Raw genomic sequence first — 18,736 nt, forward strand, 5'->3', positions numbered from 1 at the left:
GCCACAGTTTAAATAAATACAAAAAAATATCACGCAGGGCTAAGAGCTGTATAGACCCTCACTTTATAAGTAGAAATTCAGCATTATTGCACAAGTGCTGGTTACAGTGTGCTTGTTTAAAACCTTGTATTTTACAGAAGACTATTTTTAGATTATTACATATTGATGATTATTTACCACTGACCATCTTTTAAAAAGGGCACAACAGATTGTGATAACAAAAGGTTCTTTACACCTCCGTTATAATACCCTTAAACAGTCCAATAAGTGGCAAATGCACAAAATAGAAAGTAGACATCTGGCTGTTTTGAGAGTAACACTGCCAAGGGATTTATTAGTACCCTAGGCAATAAAGAAGTAATGGAAAAGATTGGTTGTAAAATATACTTTATCTTAATACCCGACTGTCCCAAAAATAAAATAGCTGAAATTAGTTCATCCACATTTTAAGGAAAAACAAACAATTTACAATTCACAAAATTCACAAGACACGGTTGTTCCTAAAAGTGACATTTAAATTAAATTAATTAGGAGTTTGGAGGCAATGAAAATATAGGAGTAGAGGGCTTTGTTAATACAATATATACACAATGCACCAGAAGAGTGAGCTCCTTCCTCACTCGGTCAGATTTTAGTGCTTGCTTGAAATAGGAATATTAGCTCACATTAATAAAGGTCCTAAAATTTACTACAATGGGGTTAAAATAGTCTGCAAAAACAAGGAGTGGGCTTGATCCACAAGTGAGCTATCCGCCGGGACTGGAGCACAAAGGCATCCTGTTGGTCACTTAACGTCAAAGCTGAAAATAAAATAAAATAATTAAAGTAGACATTAATCAATTCAAAGTTGACTTAAACAAGTTTTTCCCAATAAAAAAAATTGGAGATATATATACACACACACACACACACACACAGAGTTTTATTTGACATATGTATAAAAATCCACACCACTTTATCCTGCAAAAGGGTTTCCCGCATCTGGGCTCCCTGCCAAACATTTGTATAAAGCTCTGTTGTAGAAGTCAGCAAAGAGGAAGCAGACAGTATTTCTAGATCTCCTTTATATTTGTAATTTGTGCCCTGGCTGTGCCTGGACTGTAGTAAATGATATTAAATAAACACTTGCTATTCAAACATTACAAAACAGATGGACAGAATTAAATGCATAGCTTTTTTTTTTTTTTTAGTTGTGTGGATCATTATTTCTTTTTTTTTGTAACTGACACTATAAAAAAAAACAACAAAACAACAAAACAAAAAAAAAACTTTACATGAGTACTTTTGGAAAAAGGAACATTGGAAGGTGGATGGGGTACAAAGCTGTGTGCAAACCTAATTAAGAAATAAAATTATATAGAGTGGCCCTTTAAGTTTAACATCAGTTTCGTAATATAATTTCTATGAAAACTAAAACATTGGGGTTAACCTTATTTATGGGCAGTGGTGTACTAAGGGGGGGGGGGGAGATTGACAAAGGTGTTGGGATAGAAACACATGCACACAGAAGGGCTGGGGAGGACAAGCAGGCACACAGAAGGGCTGGGGAGGACAAGCAGGCACACAGAAGGGCTGGGGAGGACAAGCAGGCACACAGAAGGGCTGGGGAGGACAAGCAGGCACACAGAAGGGCTGGGGAGGACAAACCGGCACACAGAAGGGCTGGGGAGGACAAACCGGCACACAGAAGGGCTGGGGAGGACAAACCGGCACACAGAAGGGCTGGGGAGGACAAACCGGCACACAGAAGGGCTGGGGAGGACAAACCGGCACACAGAAGGGCTGGGGAGGACAAACCGGCACACAGAAGGGCTGGGGAGGACAAACCGGCACACAGAAGGGCTGGGGAGGACAAACCGGCACACAGAAGGGCTGGGGGGGACAAACCGGCACACAGAAGGGCTGGGGGGGACAAACCGGCACACAGAAGGGCTGGGGGGGACAAACCGGCACACAGAAGGGCTGGGGGGGACAAACCGGCACACAGAAGGGCTGGGGGGGACAAACCGGCACACAGAAGGGCTGGGGGGGACAAACCGGCACACAGAAGGGCTGGGGGGGACAAACCGGCACACAGAAGGGCTGGGTAGGACAAACAGGCACACAGAAGGGCTGGGTAGGACAAACAGGCACACAGAAGGGCTGGGTAGGACAAACAGGCACACAGAAGGGCTGGGTAGGACAAACAGGCACACAGAAGGGCTGGGTAGGACAAACAGGCACACAGAAGGGCTGGGGAGGATAAACACACACAAAGAACTTAGGATGGGAATCATGGAGTGTTTTTCTTACATTTTAAAGTTGGGGTAGAACTGCCCCAGGTGCCAAATGCTCTACGTATTATCCAGTTTATGGGTAAACTATTCCAGAATATAAGTGAACTATACTTACAGAGCATAACACTTCACTGCTAATCCTCTGCAGTCATTCCTTTTACTGGGTCCTTCTCTCTCATCTACAAGTGGATAAAAATGTATGAGTTACCAAATTGCGTAATTGTATTTGTATCATCAGATCAGCATTTTCAAACACAAGGCACAGTTATTCTGTGACAGACCTATTGTACGGAGAAATACAAGTTGGGGAATACATTGTTAAAGCGGCTCAGTCACTGGGTGGAAGGAAAGGAGAGTGTTACTTCGCCATCTTCTTCTGTGGGTTCCTCTTCAGTTCCTGGCTCTACATCTTTCAGCAGATTATGTTGGTGCTGTACTCTTGCGCACAACACTAATTTCTCTGCAGGCTCCCACAAGGCTGCGGGAGCCCCCAGTTGTCACTTGACAAAATTTGTCTGTCTTTTTGTCAAGTATAGGAAAAATACATAAGAAAGTTAGTCCTCCTGGAAATTGATGCCTTTCAGGAAAACTACTTTTAAATTGCATTTTGCATCCAAGATGGTATTCGACTTTTTTATTATTTTTTTTTTTTTAAAGTCAAAGTCACCCAGACCACTTCAGCTCAATGAAGTGGTCTGGGTGCCAGGTCCCTCAGGTTTTAAGCCTTCAGATGAAACTGATATGTTTACATTTGGGGTAAATCCGGCCTCTAGAGGCACATCTGTCGCGCAGAGCATTCCACTTTGAATGCGCGCACGGCCCTTGCAGCGCATGCGCTTTCGGCTCCAGTGACGTAGGACGGGGAGGAGAGGTCACCAGCGCCGAGGGAGCCCGGCGTTGGATTAAGGTAAGTGGCTGAAGGGGTCCCACATGGACCGCTTTGTTTTCCTGACACTATAGTGATCCTGTAACATACAAATATTACAGTATAACTAATGTAACATTTTAAATTCAAGAAAGTCTGTTCTTTTAACCATTTTAATGTCTCAAGGGTAACCAAAATACACTAACGTGTGTTACAGTTAGGGTTGAAATTCTATTTAATTGCATGAAATTATATTTAGCCCAGTTATTCACGCTGTACCTTTTAACTCTACCTTTAATGTCCTGCTTAGCAATCGATTTTGTATTTCCAGGTAAACTGCAATCAGTAAGATTATTAACATACCACTAAGTAAAGGAACTAAACTGACCTCATCAAGCTCTTTCTTGGTCTCATCCTCCATTCTGCGAATATCTTCCATTGTTAGTTCCACCCATCGGTCCAACCAACAGAAAAGCTGCCGATGGAAGTTTGTAAACAGCCGCCTCTCTTGCTAAAAACAACAGAACGATCACTAAACATCTGCCAAATTGACAACCTGAGCTCCATATAAATACACAACACACCTTCAAAAGAATGGAGACAAATATATATAAATTATACCTAATAGCAAACCGTGTATTATGGAAAAGCAATGCCACCCAGGTGTTCTGGAGAGATCAGAAACCATCCAAGCTTTAGTCTCATGGCTTTTGTATTACATGTTTCTAGATATGTAATTCATATATTATTGCATCACACTACATTTATTGCATCACAAAGGTGCTATTAAAAGCAACAAAGTCCAACACGTTTCTTCCTGTTAACAGGACTTCTTCAGGGACAGGAAGGAAATCGCTGGACCGGATCGTTTTTTAATAGCATTTTTGTGATTTGGAAATAAAGAAATAAATGGCTTAAATCAAACTGCTGAATCTTGGTGAGTTTCTTTTGGAGTAACTGAAAAAGAGGTGTCCACAGTTCACAGACTATTGAGAGAACTTAGCACCCAGGATGTTGGGGAAGGCAGCATTGAACATACTACATATCTTATCGTGTGAGGGCAATTCTGCACATTTTAATATATAAAACTGTTAATGCGAAATTACACTGTATTATGTCTGTTTATTTTAAAGTTAAGCTGTATCTCTTGTAGTTCTATATGATATTTTGCCTTTTTAAAGATCGGCTTGGAAAGAATTAAAGAGAACCTGCCACATTAGTAATAAACTTTATTGGTGGGGATCGGCTTTAAATTAGTAATGAGTATAATGGGATCTTGTGCAGGAGGAGAATTGTAGCACCTAGGACAGCTTTGCAAAACTGATTAAACAGTCCGGATATTTTCTTAAAGGAACTCATTTCATTTCAATAGAAATTGTGACTTTTACAAATTAACCATGTTACACTGTCAGACAACAGGTCCTGTTACTTTCTGGTTGTTTAACTCAGCGGAGCTAAACTCAGGAGGCAGCAATTGTCCAGAGTTGGAAATGCTCTGATTGGGCAGAGACAAAGTCTGGGCGGTGTAAGAAGGCAATGGCTTGAAAAGGCTGCAGACAAGAGATCTGCAGCTATTTTTAGATATAGCCTTAATGAAAAATGCATGCATAGTTTTGTTGGGGCTGTATCTACTAAATAGTGTATTTTTTTGTTTTTTTATTTGGGCAGTAGTGTCCCTTTAAAGTTATATTAGAACTGGTTTAATCAATACATATTTATGTTTCACATAATATACGCAGAATATAAAAATTAACACCAATAACCATTTGCTTAATCTCCTCTCATGTCCCATTCCTCTCCTTGCTCTCTCCTTTACCCTCCTATTTTCACATCATATCTTTTTTACATTCTCCGCTTTATGCTTGGCATCTAGACTTTATCAGTGTACTCCCTTTTTCCTATTGTCCTGCGATTGTGGTCTTGTGGTGGAATCTCGGTAAAAATAAATTTAGTAGGCCGAGATTACCACGTGGCATGTGTACGTGCATATGCTGACGTATCGATCAGTTGGTTGCACGAGGCAAGATACGATCAGTAGTGTACGGAGCATGTGCAAGAATACAGGATGTAGTATTCCCCTCCTCCATTGTGCTGGACAAGCCATGCGGTCAAGCAGGAAGTTAATTCTTATTTGTATTGATTGGTCAAGAGAATGTGCGGGTGGAGCTTAATATGGGAGGAGTTATGTGCCTATATAAGGAGCCTGCACTATTGTCCGGGGCTCAGAACTTGCTGTATTTTGGTGACATTAGTCCCTCTGAGTCCCGATCGGTGATCCAATAAAGAATCTCTTCCTTCCTGAAGAAACCTGTGTCCATCTCTCTGTGCTTTGCTTCCGTCAGTTTCTCCGGTATCATTTGGTGCATTGGCCGGGAAGCTCATCGTTCAACGGTAGCTGAGAGGCAGAGGCGTGAGACGGTCTATCTTTGCCCACGTTCTCTACGGCTGCACCCCTGAACTTCTGCGTGGACCTCCCTTCGTCTCGGCACCACTGGTCTGTTGTCCAGGAGATCATCGGCCTCTACGTAGTAAGTGCTGGGGTGTCCCCGTCGATGAGTGTGAACTCAGGTTCAGGAACGAGGAGGTAAGACAACTGCTGTTTTAGACGGCAGACCCACTAGGGGTATACCGATTGTGCGGTAGGCCCATAAGGGGTTATTTGTGTATGGAATCTGCCCCCTCTGTCGGAGGGAAGGAGCGAAGGCGCACCGCTCAATCGAACGCTCTTTAGTCAGACCGTTTGATTTGGTTAGTCAGACGGGGTTCTGGTGTAAATAGCCCTAGCCGGACACCGGTGTCTTGTCTAGACTAGCGTTCTAGGGTGTATATTACGTTCGCTAGGTCGGAGGGACCGGGAGACTAAGCGGCGCCTGTGTAAATTCGGTTCGCTAGCTCTCAACCTATCTTGGCTAAGTGGGAAGGCGTGTAAATTTGGAACCCACTAGATTTTTGATAGTAATCGACTAAGAGGCGCCTGTGTAAATTCGGTCCTCTAGCTCGCTATATGTGGTGCTTGGGCAGTGTGGCTAACCAAAACGGGTGTACATAGTTTTAGGTAGTCCATTCAAAATACTGGCCAATAGTTTAGTTGGGAATTGTAAATGTGTTAAAGATTGTTTAGTAAAGTGTATATCTTGTTAGATAGCGCGAGCTCAGCCGTCTAGCGAGAGTGTTAATAGTGTGTTGCTGTATCATGGTGCACGGTACCATAACCCTGTATATTTACTGACACTGTATATAAGTACTAATCATTGTCGTCCATTGCATGTTTAACACCATAACCACTACTAATTGTATTGTGACCTTAAATTGTGCTTTGACCTATGCTAACCGTACTGTAACCGCTATTTGTAAAAGACGATGTTACTGGGGTGTGTTATAGACGGGTAATTCATATATAGAGAATTATAGCGTGGGTGACTGTATAGTTTCGCCAAAGGGCATAATATTGATTATCTAGTGACTGGTGTAACAGCTGTGTGTGTACGGGAATTCCCTGAGTGTTTATTGTGTTATTGTGTACGTTTCACTTGGTAACCGTACCACGTGGTGCTGTTGCCAGAGGAAACGGGTGTGACTGTTGAATAGTACGTGTGCATAGTATTCGTTGTCAACGACGTTCCATTGATAAGTATGGGCGCGTCGCAATCAACGATTCCGGATCCCTTAGGTTGTATGGTGAAGAATTTTAAAAAGGGATTCAAAACATGTGATTTTGGGGTTAAAATGTCTCCCGTACGTTTGGTCACTTTGTGTACTAGGGAGTGGCCTACTTTGGTTGCGGCATGGCCGCCACGTGGCAGTTTGGATCCAACTCTGGTACAGCGCTTACACGTGGCTGCATCGGGTAGGCCTGAACTTTACGGGCAGTTTCCTTATATTGATTGTTGGAGACAGGCCGTAAATGACTCGCCAAAATGGATTCAGACATGCCACGAGGAGCAATGTCGCCTCATGGTGGCTAGGACTTGTTTGTCCACTAGGACTGGCGTTAGGCCCATTTTGGATACGCCCCCTGAGTCCGAGATCCCTTTGCTGCCCCCTTACTTTCCTTTAAGAGGAAGTGACGCAAATGCAGGAAGTCCTGCACCCCTTCCCCCATTGCCCCCATCCACTTCCGCTTCCTCCTCCAGTACAGAATCCACCCCCTCTCGTACTAAATCTCCCCTTCCGGAACCAGAACCAACCCCCATTAGATCTGAATATCCTGATTTGGCGCCACTTCAGACTTCCGGTCAAGCTTCTTCTAGCTCGACCCGAAGTGTTCTATTTACTAACTTTTCCCAAAACCAAGCTCCCACATCCTCATGCTTTATTACCCCCCGACCGGAACCTCTAACTGACGCCCCTCTACGTAGCCCCATACTAACCCGACAACTGACCGGTACCCAACAATTAAAACATTATCAGATGCCTCTTCGTCTGAATCCCGGGTCAGCCTATATCGATGCCGCAGGTCAAATGGCACATGCTGACCTAGTCTTCGTATATGTCCTGTTCACGACTACCGATCTCTTGAATTGGAAGACCCACAATTCCTCGTACACTGAGAAACCACAAGCTATGACCGATCTGTTCACCTCGATAGTTCAGACACACAATCCGACATGGGCTGATTGCCAGCAGTTATTAATGACTTTGTTCAATAATGAGGAAAGGACAAGGATTAATCAAGCGGCCATTAAAGCGCTAGAGGATAGAGCCCGTGCTTTGAATCAAGCCAATCCAGCAGCATGGGCCGCAACACATTATCCTAACACCGATCCCGACTGGAATGTAAATGGTGCTGATATGGTTCAACTCAGAGCCTATAGAGACGCTATAATTGCTGGCATGAAAGCCGGAGGAAAGAAAGCCATTAATATGTCGAAGACAGTTGAGGTGATTCAGAAAAGTGATGAAGCGCCCAGTGTCTTTTATGACCGATTATTGGAGGCATACCGCTTGTATACCCCCTTTAATCCGGAAGACGCAGATAATTCCCGAATGGTGAACTCCGCCTTTGTCGGCCAAGCTTACGGAGATATTAAGCGCAAGCTACAGAAGTTAGAAGGGTTTGCAGGTATGTCTATCACCCAACTAATGGAGGTAGCGAATAAAGTGTATATGAATAGGGAAACAGAAAGTAAGAAAGAGGAAGAGCGCAAGATGCGTAAAAAGGCAGATATGTTAGCGGTAGCGATCGCAGGCGTAGATAGACGGGGCCCAGATAGAGGCGATAGTAGATGGAATAGGGAGCCTTTGAGTAGGAATCAGTGCGCGTATTGCAAGGAAGAAGGGCATTGGAGGAACGAGTGTCCACAAAGAGAGCAGTACGAGAGAGACCAACCCAGGGCAGGTTACGGAAACTTTAGAGGCAGAGCGAGAGGTAGAGGAGGCCCCGGAGGGAGTAATGGTAATAGAGGGAGCAATGGGAACAGAGGAAGTGTTAGGGAAGATAGGTATTTTCCAGCAGCGCAAAGGTCCCGCGATAGAGAAGGTAGGGACTTTGTAGGATTGGCTGACACGGTCATGGAGGACTATTGATACCGACCGGGCTCCATCCCCCTTGGTCGAGCGGAGCCTATGGTCGATGTATCAATAGGGGGAAAAAGGAGTGCGTTCATGATCAACACTGGTGCTGAACATTCAGTGGTGACTAATCTAGTTGCTCCTCCATCTGGAAGGACTATTACTGTAATAGGAGCAACTGGAAGAAGTGCTGAAAAACCGGTTCTTAAAAGTCGACTCTGTACATTGGGAGGCCACGTAGTAAAACATCAATTCCTTTATATGCCTGAATGTCCAGTCCAATTGCTGGGATGTGATATGCTATCTAAGTTACAAGCGCAGATTACGTTCCTACCAAATGGAACAACATCCTTAAAGTTTAATGGACCTTCAGGTATTATGACATTATCCGTACCAAAGGAAGAAGAGTGGCGACTTTATACAGCGTTGACTAGCCAAAACCCTAGGAGTGATGAGTCCTTATTCAACATACCAGGAGTTTGGGCAGAGAACAACCCACCAGGACTGGCCCGCAATATTCCACCTATTAAAATCGAACTAAAACTTGGGGTTTATCCAGTGAGCCTAAGACAATATCACATCCCGCAGAAGGCTAAGAAGAACATCCAATCTTATCTGGATAAGTTCATACGGTATGGTATCCTAAAATTCTGTACTTCCCCCTGGAACACCCCATTGCTGCCTGTTCAAAAGCCCGGTACAGATGAGTATCGACCTGTGCAGGACTTGAGAGCAGTCAATGATGCGGTTGTTAGTATACATCCAGTTGTACCCAATCCATATAACCTGCTTGCTTTAATTCCGGGCGGGGCTACTTACTTTACAGTCTTAGACCTCAAAGATGCCTTCTTTTGCCTCCGAATTGCCGCAGAAAGTCAATGTATCTTCGCTTTCCAATGGGAAAACGCTGTAACGGGCTCAAAACGCCAAATGACCTGGACAAGACTGCCCCAAGGGTTTAAAAATTCACCTACCCTTCCGACAGCTCCTGCAGGGACAGCAACTTAGACCCCTCACGGACCTCATGGGTGATAGGGTACCCACTGGACTGGATCACTTCCACTATGCTCAAATACGGGCTTACTATAAGACCTTCCCAAACAAACAGTGCCTACACAGACCCCCCACGCAGTTCGAATCCCTATGCATCTCTCGAACCCACCCAGACAAGGGAATCTCAATGCTGTATGCGACGCTTTTACACAACGAACACCAGACACACCCCAGATATGTGACAAAGTGGGAAGAGGAGACAGGGACTACTCTAACAGCTCAGGAATGGGACAAGATCTTTATACTGACGCACAAAACCTCCATCAGCTCCAAAGTTCAGGAGACAGGCTATAAGATTCTCACGCGCTGGTACAGGACCCCTGATGTTGCACACCGCATAGACCCTGGGATCCCTAATGAATGCTGGCGTTGCGGAGGGCCAGATGGCTCCTTCCTCCACATATGGTGGAATTGCCCTGATATTGTCCCTTACTGGACACGGATCAGAGAAGCTATCCGCCTTATAACAGATATCACCCTACCCCTCCACCCCCTTACTATGCTCCTACACCATACTGACATGTCTATCTCTGCCTACAAAAAATCCTTGCTTAGACACCTACTGACTGCAGCCATAGCGCTCATACCTACCATGTGGAGACAAAAGGGCGCGCCCACCTTCCAGAGGTGGCTAGACAGGGTTGGGGAGATACACCACATGGAATCACTCACGGCAGCCCTGCAAGGCAGATTAGAGAAATGTGACCACATCTGGATGCCATGGCTGTGGTACCTTATGATGGACGGGACCGGAACCCGTGGATCCCCCCCCTCCCCCCCCCCCCTCGTCCCCATCCCTTCCTCCTCCCACACCCTCCCCACTTACCTGCGATGAAACATAGGCTAACCGTTACCCAAGCCCTGCCCCGCTTAGACTGCCTGTCACCCATATCTCGACCTCGGATATAGGGTCGCTGACACCCCCCGACCTTGACTGTACCGAACTCAACCCCGACGAATGCCCGACACTACGGACCCTGTATGACCTGGACCCCTAGACTATAGATCCAGACGATCCCTACCTACACTCACCAGACCGCCCCGCAGACACTCCACGACCAGGTGTGGCAAACCGTCCTTTGAATCTGGGTACCCCACCTTTCCTTTACGTGACATGTTCCAGGCCGATACACTGGTAGCCCCAGTCACTGACAACCGCAGAAACTGGAAACTCAACTACCACTATGGTCAATCTGAGAAACCCCACAGGGGGTTCCCACCTGGTTTCACTGTTTTGGGCTATATAACCTCACACAGTCCACCCGCGTTAGCCCCCTATGTTTCCTGAAACTACACGTACCCTACGCCCCGTTTCTGTTACCCTCATGCGAGGCTCAACCCATAATCAGGAGTGGGTCTCCACATGCCCAACGGGCTAGAGGAGTCCCTTCACTCCCCCCCATAGCACGATACAGGACACGCTCTATTGCCAGCGGGTATTGATGATCATGAACACCTGAATGTTTTCTAGCCAATGATTGTGCTTAGACTGTGTCTCCTTATTACGTGACTCACCAATGCAGTTGTAACTACGCTTGTGGTATATGTTAATACCGTTACCATCACACATGCTGCTGTCTACGTCTGGGAGTCTTCCCCAGTACGCCCTATTGGTTTGAGGCATCCTAAGTCTCCCCCACGCAGCACGGTACAGACCTCACGATGGTGTCAACCGCTGGTTACAAATATATATACATGCATGTCTACCAGTTGCTTAGTTTGGTTACTCTTAGGCACCCTATTCATGTCTTTGTTGTGATTTAATCTTGCCGTGTCATTACCACTTATGCCACTCATTTATGTTACGTTTTTATGTTATTGATGATGAGTACGAGCTATAGCCTGTCCTTGTCGCTCGTTATGTGTAAATTGAAAATTGAAAATAAAGATTGTCAAAAAAAAAAAAAAAAATTCACCTACCCTATTTGGTTCAGCCCTAAGTCAAGATCTACTGGATTTCGAGTCCATCCCAGGAGAGTGTGTATTGTTACAATATGTAGATGACTTGTTGATAGCAGCAGTTACAAAGGAAATATGTCAGCAAGCAACGCACAATCTACTACACATTCTCTGGAAGGCAGGATACAAGGTGTCTAGAAAGAAGGCTCAGTTGTGTTTGCCAGCTGTCAAATATCTGGGATTCCATATCTCTGAAGGTCAAAGAATTATGGGGCCAGAGAGAAAAGAAGCTGTGTGCCAAATACCGATACCCAAGAATAGAAGACAAGTGCGAGAATTCTTGGGGGCAGCAGGCTTCTGTAGGATATGGATTCCCAGCTACGCGATACTGGCAAAACCTCTGTATGCAGCTATCAAAGGTACAGAGCACGACCCCTTCTTATGGACTCAAGAACAGCAAACGGCATCTGAAGATGTGAAGAAGGCTTTGATGAGTGCCCCAGCATTAGGTCTATCTGATCACACACGACCATTCTACCTGTATGTACATGAGCAAAGAAGAATGGCTGTGGGAGTATTGACACAGTACTTGGGATCATGGCAAAGACCTGTTGCCTACATGTCTAAGCAACTGGATGCAGTGGCCAGCGGACTTCCACCTTGTCTAAGAGCCGTAGCTGCAGCCGCCCTGCTGGTAGCTGAAGCCGATAAACTCACTCTAGGTCAAGAACTTTATGTGCGAGTCCCACATGCAGTGCAGACGTTGTTGGATTACAAAGGAAATCATTGGTTTAGTAATAGCCGTATGACCAAGTATCAAGCAATGTTGTGTGAAAACCCAAGAGTGCATTTAGAGACTGTAAACACCTTAAATCCAGCTACCCTTTTGCCACAACCTACTGAAAGTCAACATGATTGTTTGGAAGTAATGGATGAAGTCTTTTCAAGTAGACCAGATCTTCGTGATTTTCCCATCCAGAACCCCGATGTTCAATATTACACCGACGGCAGTAGTTATGTGAAAGAAGGGATCCGCTATGCAGGATATGCAGTAACAACGATAGACAAGGTGATAGAAGCTCGGCCACTGGCAAAAGGAACATCAGCACAAAAGGCAGAATTGATAGCACTGACACGAGCGTTACAATTGGCTGAAGGTTTAAGAGTGAACATCTACACGGACTCCAAGTATGCGTTTTTAACCACTCATGCCCACGGAGCTTTGTATAAAGAAAGAGGACTATTGAATTCAGAAGGCAAAGAAATCAAGTATGCAGCTGAAATCCTACAACTATTGGAAGCAGTGTGGGAGCCGAAAGAAGTCGGTATCATACATTGTCGAGCGCATCTGAGAGGAGATGGTGATGTAACCAAGGGAAATCGGATGGCAGACAGTACAGCTAAGCGTGCCGCTGAATCAGGAAGACAGGAATATGTGGGGCATATAGCTGCTCTTATACCAACTCCACTGTCTCAATGGACTCCAGTTTATACAGCTCAAGAAGAGGAGTGGTTAAAGACTGAACCTGGAAAGTATTTGGAGAACAAATGGTATCAGTTAGAAGATGGAAGAATAGTCATTCCAGCATCACTAGCGGTAGAAATTGTCCAAAATTATCACAACGGGACACATTCTGGGAGAGACAGCACAGAGGAATCTCTCAGAAAACATTTCTACATACCAAGATTGTCCAACTTGACTCAGGCCATTGTACGAAGATGTGTAACGTGTGCTAAAAATAATGCAAGGCAAGGACCAGTAAAGCCACCAGGAGTCCAGTTTATGGGGGGACTCCCCATGTCCGATTTACAAATAGACTATACAGTGATGCCTAAATCGGGTGGACATCGTTACCTGCTGGTAATTGTGTGCACCTATTCAGGCTGGGTAGAAGCATGTCCTACTCGTACAGAGAAAGCAGGAGAAGTTGTGAGATTCCTGCTACGAGAAATACCCCGATATGGACTACCCTGCTCTATAGGATCGGACAATGGTCCAGCTTTTGTTCATCAGTGCCTACAACAACTGACTCATATGCTTGGTATAAAGTGGAGGCTTCATACGGCATATAGACCCCAGAGTTCTGGTAAGGTAGAGAGAATGAATAGAACTATTAAGAACCAGTTGGCTAAAATGTGTCAGGAAACCCAACTTAAGTGGAACGTTCTCTTACCCATAGCTCTATTGCGAATCCGCAGTACACCTACCAGAAGGATGGGCCTCTCTCCTTTTGAAATCATGTATGGGCGATCACCTCCCGTACTTGGTAACTTAAGGGGGGATTTGAGTCAGTTTGGAGAAGGAATTACCCGGCAGCAGGTTGTAGAGTTGGGTAAGACTATGGAGGAGGTACAGAAATGGGTACAAGATAGATTACCTGTGAATATTTATCCCCCAGTTCATAGTTACCACCCAGGAGACCAAGTGTGGATTAAAGAGTGGAATAATGTACCGTTAGGGCCCAAGTGGAGAGGTCCTTATGTTGTTCTTTTGTCTACTCCTACAGCGATAAAAGTAGCCGAAGTGACTCCGTGGATACATCACTCCAGGGTTAAACCAGCAGCAGTCGATTCTTGGCAAGTTACAGCAGATCCAGAGAATCCCTGCAAGATCCGGTTAAAACGCACGACTCAGTCGGAGTGACGAGGAACTTTGTGGATTACAAAATTTTATTGTTTCAGAGATTTGGTACGTGAGTGAGAAGGCCATAATAAAGCCTGTCCGCTCACCGACGTATAGTGTATAAGCCAGGAAAAGTCTCGAAGGGACTCCTGTGAAGACGAGCAGAACTCCATTCCCTGCAGCCCTTACATCCTGGAAGCTGAGGTGCCTTCGCACGGACGAAGACTGAGGATGACGACGAAAGATGTGCTTATAATAATGTTTATTTATGTGTATTTTTATATTCAGGAAGGTAGAGGTACCGACACTCCTAGCTGTGAGGTATGCATTAAGACTACAAGAACAGGTAACCATATTTCCCAGACCCTAATTTGGCATTCGCAATATGAGTGTAAAGGAGATGTATCAAGATGTAGATACCTAAATATAGAATATAGTGTGTGCCATTTAGGAGTAGGAGAACCTAAGTGCTTCAGTCCGGAGTATCAACCTCGTACAATTTGGTTGACTCTCAGGAATGGAGATCCTCAGGGGACCCTAATTAATAAGACGGTGTTAGAATCCGTACATTCTTCGGGTGTTCTGCTATTTGATGCGTGTAAGGCGATATCAAGTGGTAGAAAGCCGTGGAATGTATGTGGGGATCTTAGATGGGAGAGGACGTATGGGTCTAACGATAAATATATTTGTCCCAGTAGTAAAAATAAATATGTGAGTCCTAGATGCCCAAATAGAGATTATAACTTTTGCCCATATTGGTCTTGTGTGGGGTGGGCAACTTGGGGACAGACAGTAGACAAGGACATGATAGTGACTAAGTTGCCTACCAGCCCATATTGTAAGTCTATGGAATGCAACCCAGTCCATATACTTATAAATAACCCCGACAAGTTCTTAGATACATATGGTAATTTATTTGGGTTTCAAATATATGGGACGGGTTTAGATCCTGGGACAGTATTGTTTATAGGGATAGAGACTGATACGGTATCCTCCCAGACTCATCAAGTATACCATTCCTTTTATGAAGAGATGAGCATAGATAATAAGATCCCCCATAATGCCAAAAACCTGTTCATCGATTTAGCCGAAAGTATTGCCGGTAGTCTTAATGTTACCAACTGCTATGTGTGTGGAGGTACTAACATGGGAGACCAATGGCCTTGGGAAGCAAAGGAGGTAATGTCCGGTTCTGAGGCAGTTGACCAATTAATATCTACACAAGCCGATTATCATATGAGTGTTAGAGGTAAATCTGAGTGGAGCTTAAAGACCTCCATCATAGGTTATGTTTGCATAGCAAGGAAAGGAATGATGTATAATACTTCTGTAGGAGAATTAACTTGTCTAGGGCAAAAAGCTTATGATGATGATACAAAGAATACAACTTGGTGGTCGGCTTCAAATGTCTCAGAACCATCTAACCCGTTTGCTAGATACGCCAATTTAAAGGATGTGTGGTTTGATTTATCCATCACATCTACCTGGAGAGCCCCAGCAAATTTGTACTGGATCTGTGGTAAGAAAGCCTATTCGGAGTTGCCACAGGACTGGGAAGGGGCATGTGTGTTGGGTATGCTCAAACCATCCTTCTTCTTGTTACCTATTGAAACAGGTGAGACTTTAGGTGTTAAAGTGTATGATGTGAATCATAGGAAGAAAAGGGGACCCATAGAGATAGGCGCCTGGGAAGATAATGAATGGCCTCCCCAGCGTATTATAGATTATTATGGGCCAGCCACGTGGGCAGAGGATGGTACTTTTGGTTATAGAACCCCTATTTATATGCTCAACCGTATTATACGATTACAGGCGGTGGTTGAGATTATTACTAACGAGACATCACAAGCGCTCAATCTTCTAGCGAAGCATAATACCAGGATGAGGACAGCAGTCTACCAAAATAGATTAGCCTTGGATTACCTTTTGGCAGTAGAGGGAGGTGTATGTGGGAAGTTTAACCTGAGCAATTGCTGTCTTCAAATAGATGACGAAGGGCAAGCAATAGCTGAGCTTACTAGCCTTATGGTTAAACTAGCGCATGTGCCTACTCAGGTATGGAAAGGGTATAATCCAAGCAGTTGGTTTGGTAGCTGGTATGAGTGGCTTGGAGGGCTTAAGGCAGTGGTAGGTGGAGTCCTACTGATTTTAATGTTGTGTCTACTCCTGCCGTGTCTTATACTCTTAGTAGTTAGTTCTGTGCAAAGCCTGATAGCAAATATAGCAGAGAGGAAGGCTGCTGCACAGATAATGGCAATTTATAAATATAAGGCTCTAGATCAGGGAGAACCAATGCAGGAAGATGAGTGTTGAAGATTCACATCATAAGATAAGTCTGGTCTGGTTCAAGGTAACCTGTGGTGTATGCAAACTAAGGTTAAGTGATGCCTCAAGTAATTGTGAAATATCAAGAGGCATCAAAGGGGGGAATGTGGTGGAATCTCGGTAAAAATAAATTTAGTAGGCCGAGATTACCACGTGGCATGTGTACGTGCATATGCTGACGTATCGATCAGTTGGTTGCACGAGGCAAGATACGATCAGTAGTGTACGGAGCATGTGCAAGAATACAGGATGTAGTATTCCCCTCCTCCATTGTGCTGGACAAGCCATGCGGTCAAGCAGGAAGTTAATTCTTATTTGTATTGATTGGTCAAGAGAATGTGCGGGTGGAGCTTAATATGGGAGGAGTTATGTGCCTATATAAGGAGCCTGCACTATTGTCCGGGGCTCAGAACTTGCTGTATTTTGGTGACATTAGTCCCTCTGAGTCCCGATCGGTGATCCAATAAAGAATCTCTTCCTTCCTGAAGAAACCTGTGTCCATCTCTCTGTGCTTTGCTTCCGTCAGTTTCTCCGGTATCAGTCTGATATCAAAATATTGAAATGTCAATAATAATGTGTGCATAAAATATTGAAATGTCAATAATAATGCGTGGGCCGGATGCTAAAATGTATGCGGCCCGTGGGCCGCAGCGAGGGAGCGCTGAGCGTAAGATCTTCCGGCTCAGCTCCCCGCAGTGATGCCGGGAGCTGGAATATGACATCACTCAGGCTCCCAGCATCACTGCCTGTCCGTCCCCATGCCTGCCCAGGAGCCCACTAGACCCCAGGTAAGAAACCAGCCTAGTCTGTGTGTATGGCTGTCTGTGTGTGTGTCTGTGAGTCTATGTGTATGTCTGTCAGTGAGTGTGTCTCAGGGAGTGTGTGTGAGGGTTTCAAGGAGTAACGGGAGAATCCCCTTTTTTAAGGTGCGGATGGGGCCATTGGGGGTATGCCAGAGGCCGGACTCTGGACACTGCTTGTTGGCTGTTTTTTTGTTTGTATTTTTATTTATTTTTTTAAACAGGGGCAGGGGTTTAGTAGATGAGGGAGGGACTGGGATTTAGTAGACGAAGGGGGGCTGGAGTTTAGTAGAGGGGGTGAAAATTTACGGGTTTTTTTGCGGCCCACATAAACTTAAACATTGTTTATTTTGCCCTTGCTAGCCTTTGAGTTTGACATGCTTGGTGTAGCTTACAAAAAGTAATTCCAAATAAATTCATTTATTTGTCCTGATTTACAGAAGACATCACATGTCTAGGATTTCAGTTTATCCTTTGAAGCTGCAGCACCATATAAGAGACCTAAGCATTTCAGTTTTTACAGTTTAATATTTTTATATATGGATTTGATTGGCATATGTCTCATTTGGGGACATTACAGCAGTTTGACTGTTGAAATTAGCTACACCATTTATGAATGTTTTTGCCAGCTTATGTAAAAGTTTGTAATAAAATATGTATATATTAATTTTTTTTTTGCATTTTTTTACATTACATATTAAGTGGCCATTTCTGCAATCGGATGTGTCACTGTGATCAACCCCCCCAACGTTATCTCTTCTGAACAAATCAACACCCCAATGTATGACTATCAATATGGCACTAATTTGTTTTAAATAGTTTTTTATTTCGTTGGTAACAGTCTAACCAGCATATAGCAAGGGTGCAAGTTGTTGCAATGTAGCCTACGCAGAGGCTTATCACGGCAATTTTATGGTGAACTCGCATGTGCCTTCGCAGAGGCCAGGTATTGCATCGCCATACATCAGTAATCATCAATACAACATGCATATAGGTACAGATCTACGTATGTATAGTACACGTTTTCTTTTTTAGTATGACTTTCCTAAATTGTTTGTTACCCGAGGTACAGGCTTCTGGCTCATTGTTGTGTGTATTGTGTGGTAATCGTTGGTGCGGCATAAGTTGTGTATAGAGTTATTATGGTATATAGCGCGAGACGTGCCGTTGTCTAAATCGCAACCTGGTTTGAGCTTTTTGTGCCGTGTCCATCGTCTGCACATGTGTATGTGGCCGTGCCTGCGTATCGTTTGCGTAATTGCTAACTGCAATGTGGGTGGCCCTGCATTATATTATTGGGTCATGTCAGATGTGATTATCGTTTTCTTGCAGTCTTTGGGTTATGCGTAATTAAGTAGTCAGAGGGCTACTCGTCTATGTGATC

General features: G+C 44.5%; 1 protein-coding gene across 1 annotated transcript in view; it reads right to left on the reverse strand.

The window, feature by feature from the left end:
- Positions 1-370: 370 nt before the first annotated feature.
- Positions 371-18,736, reverse strand: part of PITPNA (phosphatidylinositol transfer protein alpha) — a 71,423-nt gene continuing 53,057 nt past the window's right edge. Inside the window, exons 10-12 of the mRNA XM_063449926.1 lie at positions 3,530-3,652; positions 2,392-2,455; positions 371-800 (exon numbers count right to left, since the gene is read on the reverse strand). Of these exons, the coding sequence (XP_063305996.1) occupies positions 2,411-2,455; positions 3,530-3,652 (168 nt within the window). The 3' untranslated portion in view covers positions 371-800; positions 2,392-2,410. The remainder of the gene's footprint in view (positions 801-2,391; positions 2,456-3,529; positions 3,653-18,736) is intronic.

This window comes from Pelobates fuscus, chromosome 1 (assembly GCF_036172605.1).
Source record: "Pelobates fuscus isolate aPelFus1 chromosome 1, aPelFus1.pri, whole genome shotgun sequence".
NCBI classification, from domain to species: domain Eukaryota; kingdom Metazoa; phylum Chordata; class Amphibia; order Anura; family Pelobatidae; genus Pelobates; species Pelobates fuscus.